The sequence below is a fragment of the Rhinolophus sinicus genome, chromosome 14 (genome assembly GCF_057876585.1).
Source record: "Rhinolophus sinicus isolate RSI-liver-muscle chromosome 14, RSI-T2T, whole genome shotgun sequence".
Taxonomy (NCBI): Eukaryota; Metazoa; Chordata; class Mammalia; order Chiroptera; family Rhinolophidae; genus Rhinolophus; species Rhinolophus sinicus.
Window position 1 is genome coordinate 107,987,110 of NC_142514.1, and position 5,235 is coordinate 107,992,344.

The following is a 5,235-nucleotide window of genomic DNA, read 5'->3' on the forward strand; positions in this document are numbered from 1 at the left end:
AGTTTTAATACAAGCCTGTACGGCTAAAACAGACGTACAAAAAAATACCCCTAGACAACCCAGATCGGACGTTCTTCACTGATGAGCGTTCTTTTACAGACAAGGACATACGAAAGGCTAGATGGTCAAATGGCTTATTCAATAACAACAACCCTAAACGCCACCTCACAGGCTATCCATGCCATGAGACAAAAGTTAGGACAGGTCAGAATAACAGTTCTCAAACAAAGCTGCCACCCATTATCGACTTCTCAAACACAATCAAAAACATACAAAGTCTAAAGGGTTATGCTGTTTCAGTCTCTCTGATAGTTCACAGTTAATTCAAGGTTTCCAACATTAAACTGAAAACGAGATTCTTTGGTTGAGATTTGTCCTTCCTTCCTTCCCGGCTTCCTAGCTTAACAGGACTTAAAGAAGCCTTTCTTATGTTTCTGTTATTCATTATTACAGGAATCGTCTCTTGCTGCTGCCTACGGTGTATCTCTGCCTGTGGACCACTCACGAGCTGGCGACGACATGGCCTCCAAAGCAACAAACTCTTCATCTGGATATGCTCATCTACCGGGGACCCTTAGCTACACCTCTGGACAAGCCCTAGCTGCTGGTCTCTCTCTACGTCGTCCCTCCTCAGCCTGAAGTAGCCAGAGCGGTCGTCGCCCCTATCCCCGAACGGCAGTTAGGGTTTCATCTTCAGAGGGCGGCTTGATACAGGAGAGTTAGCATGTCCCTAGGTAGACAGGGAGGTCCCTGGTGGAATAAACAAAGAGTCATATCCTAAAACTTCAGGTTTTGAAGTCACTCCTTCGCAACCTGTTTATATGGAACACTTCACTACAGGGGACAGGGTTTGTGATGTTTATAACTCTGAAGGAAGACTGAGAACACACTACGTTGGTCCGGGACCGGGCGGTGATCTCATCACGAGGTCACAGTCGCTCCCGAAAGACATGTTCGGGCGACTTCTCCAGCAATATTCAACATGCAGAGGGAGCATGGAAGGTGTAACTGGCCCAGGGTGAGAGTTCAGCGGACGGAAGGAGTATACATGAAGGAAAAGGGAACAAGGGATTTAGAGGGTGTTGGCAGGAGTGTGGCTTCCGTGACTGACCCAGGCTGATTTATGCTATTGGTAAAAACTGGCGGTGTTGAGGAAGGTGGAGATTTAATGGTCTCTGGTGCCATCTGTTGCCCAACTAAACGAAGAACTACCAGCTTCCCATTAATCCCTGAAGAACTATCCACCTGGAGAGGAGAAGAAATGCCTGATTTTAGCAATGTCCCGCAAAACGCCACCCTCCCAAGGCCGAGCTAGGGGCAGGGTGGGAGGTGGTAGTGGGCGGTTCAACTGCAGTGGCATCTGCTGTGGACAGCAGAGAAACAGCCGGTTTCAAAGAAGCCTCCCCTCATAGCGGAGGACCAGTAGTCCCAGGCCGGCTGTGAGGGGAAAACACAAGGTGCTTTTCAGATCTGTATGCATAGTCCGCTATCTACATATGATTATATTGGTATGTCTTCTCCCAAGGGTGAGCCTCTCTGTCACCCACCTATCTGGTGGTGGTGGTAATGACCCAGTTCTAGTTTTTCTTTCATGTATTCTTGTTACCTAGAGGAAGATATAGCCATATCCAGTCAATATAAACTTAACACTCTCTTGAAAAGGTTGTCTCAATAATCAAGTGAACTATGAACAGACTGACAATTAGGTTCGAGAACTCATCCTAGAAAAAGTGCCACGTACCTCACTGCTGAGCATCACGATGGTCACCTTCGAAGTACTCCCCTTGGGAAGCTACGCGCCCACACAAGCGCCTAGTCCATCCTTCAAAGCGATCGCGGACCTCCTTTCCTGGAATGGCCGTCAGAGCTGTCATCGTATTACCCTTGATGTCCCGAATGTCATCCAAATGTCTTCCTTGCAATATTTCCTTTGTCTTCGGGTAAAGAAAGAAGTCATTGGGGGCCAGATCAGTTTAGTTTTCCTTAAGTTTGAATTACGGGGTAGAGAAGCATCTTAATCTTGTCTGGGCTTCGACTCCTCGAGGTGGTCATTTGGCCCTTTGCTACACGACCATTCGGCTCATCTACAAATGTACACTTCATCCTCCACTGGTTACCTTTCCCAGAATAGCGTCTCCTCTGATCCGATAGGGAGCACCTTCGGAACATCTGGAAGCTTCTGCCAGCTGCAGGTAGTCTTGGCATTATTCCGAAATAAAGATACTCAGCTCTTGTCACTTCCTTTGGGGGGAGGGAGGTGTCACAAATGATATAGGACGCACATTTTATTCCCTTAGATACACACGCTTTTAGCTTGCGTTGACACCCTTGATGGAATTCTCTATGTGCTGAAATGTAACCACGGGTGTGTGTAAGCGGTACAATAGACTCCAGTGGAGTTGTATCAGCACTGTGGGACTGAACCCCCTCTGCCGTTTTGGGGTGTTTTTTAATCTTATTTTTGTGGATAATCTGGGTTACTCAATATCATCGTTCTAAAAGTCATTATGAATCTAACAAGATTAACTTTAACAAAAACTTGAACCATAACCTTTACTATTCAAGGATTTAACTTTAAGTCATTTTTACAGTATTATGTTCCGGCAATTCATTTGCATTGCCCACGATCATCTTTTCTCTTTCCAACTCAGATGACTTTTGTATCATTTAGTAACACTGTGTTTTTCCTACTGCTGGTCATGAAATGAATTTAGTGGGTCATAACAAGGAGTTTCCTCTTTTTTTTCTTTTTTTTTCTTTTTCCAAAGTGAAACATTTTATTTCAACGATACGTTTATCCCGGGGTGACCCCTGAGGAGCAGGGTCTCCCTTCTGCTGGGAGTTAAGTTCCCCACAGCTGTGTGGCCCCCAGGGGAGACAGGGCTGATGCCTGTCAAAAGGCGTTCCTGCTCCTGGCCCTGAAGCAAACACCTCCACCCCTCAGCAGATCCGGGAGCGCCCGCCGGGAGATCCACACCTCTGCTTGCCCCAGGTCCTCCCGCATCCGCTGAGGCCCCCTCTGCGTGCCCCTTGCCCCTGACTCTCCCTGCACGCGGCCGCGCGCCGCCCGGCGACCCCCGCTGGCGCGCGTGCGCGCGCTGGCGCGCCCCCGCGCGCTTTTGGCGGTCTCGGGCACGCGCGTCCATTGTTCCCTACTGCATCCCGGCAACAGGCCCAACGGTGGGCACTTCGCCTTCAGCCCTGTTGACAGCTGAAGGAGCTGGCTAGGAGCCTGCTGTCGAGCCAAAGACAGACCTCACCCAAGTGACCCATGGGCGGTTATCAGGGCAGGATCTGTCTCCCACGCCCGCCCCGGGCACCCGAGGGCCAGCACCACGGCGCTCGCCATGCCCACCGCGTTCACTGGGCCCGCCATCCTCACACAGCGGTCCGTGCCCCTCCGTTCTCTCGCAGGCCAAACTGCAGGTATCTGAGGAGTTTGCCTTCGTGCTTTCTCACAGCATCTCGGCGGCGATGTTCCATGCTCTCTCAAATGCTGCGCACTTTTCTGGGGTCCCTCATCTCAATCAGCAGGCATGGCCATCAGAGGGAAGCGGTGCTGTCGGCTCTGCACGCACAGATGGCCTGTAGCTCAGTGTCTCCGGTGGCCAATCAGGGAAGGAACCCTGATGGCACTGGGCGAGCACGGTCTGCTTTTAGGCCCCTGGGGGTCCAGGGAGGCCACTCAGTCTTCGTGCCCAGGCCTGGGACTCTGCGGAGAATCCTCCAGGCGACGAGCTCAGGAGACACGGGAAGGAACCCCGACGGCACTGGGCGAGCACGGTCTGCTTTCAGGCCCCTGGGGGTCCAGGGAGGCCACTCAGTCTTCTTGCCCAGGCCTGGGACTCTGCGGAGAATCCTCCAGGCGATGATCTCAGGAGACACGGGAAGGAACCCCGACGGCACTGGGCGAGCACGGTCTGCTTTCAGGCCCCTGGGGGTCCAGGGAGGCCACTCAGTCTTCGTGCCCAGGCCTGGGACTCTGCGGAGAATCCTCCAGGCGACGATCTCAGGAGACACGGGAAGGAACCCCGACGGCAGTGGGCGAGCACGGTCTGCATTTAGGGCCCTGGCGGTCTCTTGCCTCATTCCCAGGCCTGGGCTTCTGCAGAGAATCCCCCATAGGGAGGTCTCAGAAGACAAGGGCGACAAGAAATCCCAGACCTCCGTGCTAATCTCCTGCCCCAGAAGAAATGCCATCACGAGCTCATACAGCTCCACCCGAGGTTTCCCGCCTGCGCAGAGGAAGAGACGTACAGCCACAGCCACATCCCGTGCTCGGCTATTCCAGAAATCCTCCAAAAAAGTGAGCCAGGAGGGTCCTTCTCCCTCCTCGGCTCCCGGCCTTTCCCAGAAGTGCCAGCGTGAAAAGGAGGCAGATGGAACAAAGGGGCAGAGGCGAACCCGGACAGACGGCTCACCCACACGTGACGGTTCCAGGCCTCGAAAACGAAAGACTTGTCTTCTGCCGCGCAGGCGAGGGGACCCTGTGAGACTGCCAACACCCCCTGAGCTGGGCTTCCGAGTCACAGCGGCACACCTAGATGCGGAGAAGCAAGCTGCACTCCAGAGCATCCACAGAGCACTTCGGGGAGGTGAGACGGAGGCCATCCCAGACCTCAGTGCCATATGTGCTGTATGGAGCGGTCCTGCACCAGCTGTCCTTGCAGCTCCCAGCACGAATCCATAGGTGGCGAAGTACAGGAGGAAGCACGCCTGCTAAGGCCCAGTGACTCTCCCAGATTCTGCTGGAGGGGCTACCTCTGTGCATCTTTGTCACCCAGGAAGCACAGTCCACCAGGCTCCCTCTTCTGCCAGCCAGAGGCCCTGAAACGAGATAGCACCCTAACTATAGAAGTTTTAAGTCCCCTCACTATAGTAGTTTCCAGTCCCCTCAATAAGGAAGTTTTAAGCCCCTTCAGTATACAAGTTTTAAACCCCTCACTGTATGACTTTCCAGTCCCCTCAATTTAGAAGTTTTAAGACCCCCTCAGAATAGAAGTTTTAAGTTCCCTCAGTATAGAAGTTTTAAGTCCCCTCACTATAGAAGTTTTAAGTCCCCTCACTATAGAAGTTTTAAGGCCTTTCAGCATAGAAGTTTTCAGCCCCCTAGTATAGAAGCTTAAAGCCCTCTTAGTATAGAAGTTTTAAGCCCCCTCACTATAGAACTTTTTAAGCCCCCTCACTATAGAACTTTTTAAGCCCCCTCACTATAGAACTTTTTAAGCCCCCTCA

General features: G+C 52.1%; 1 protein-coding gene across 1 annotated transcript; it reads left to right on the plus strand.

Moving 5' to 3' along the window:
* Positions 1-3,536: 3,536 nt before the first annotated feature.
* On the plus strand, positions 3,537-5,029 carry LOC148755784 (putative POM121-like protein 1). Its single transcript, XM_088789864.1, has 2 exons — positions 3,537-3,587; positions 3,947-5,029. Exons 1-2 carry the CDS (start codon positions 3,537-3,539, stop codon positions 4,688-4,690), a joined length of 795 nt encoding a protein of 264 aa, XP_088645990.1. The 3' UTR covers positions 4,691-5,029.
* The last annotated feature ends 206 nt before the right edge of the window (positions 5,030-5,235 follow it).

Excerpts from the sequence above, each read along its gene's own strand:
- LOC148755784 (XM_088789864.1), top strand. The coding sequence starts at position 3,537 with ATGGCCATCAGAGGGAAGCGGTGCTGTCGGCTCTGCACGCACAGATGG. Across the intron at positions 3,588-3,946 it reads TCTGCACGCACAGATGGCCT|GGAGGCCACTCAGTCTTCGT; the intron begins GTAGCTCAGTGT and ends CTGGGGGTCCAG.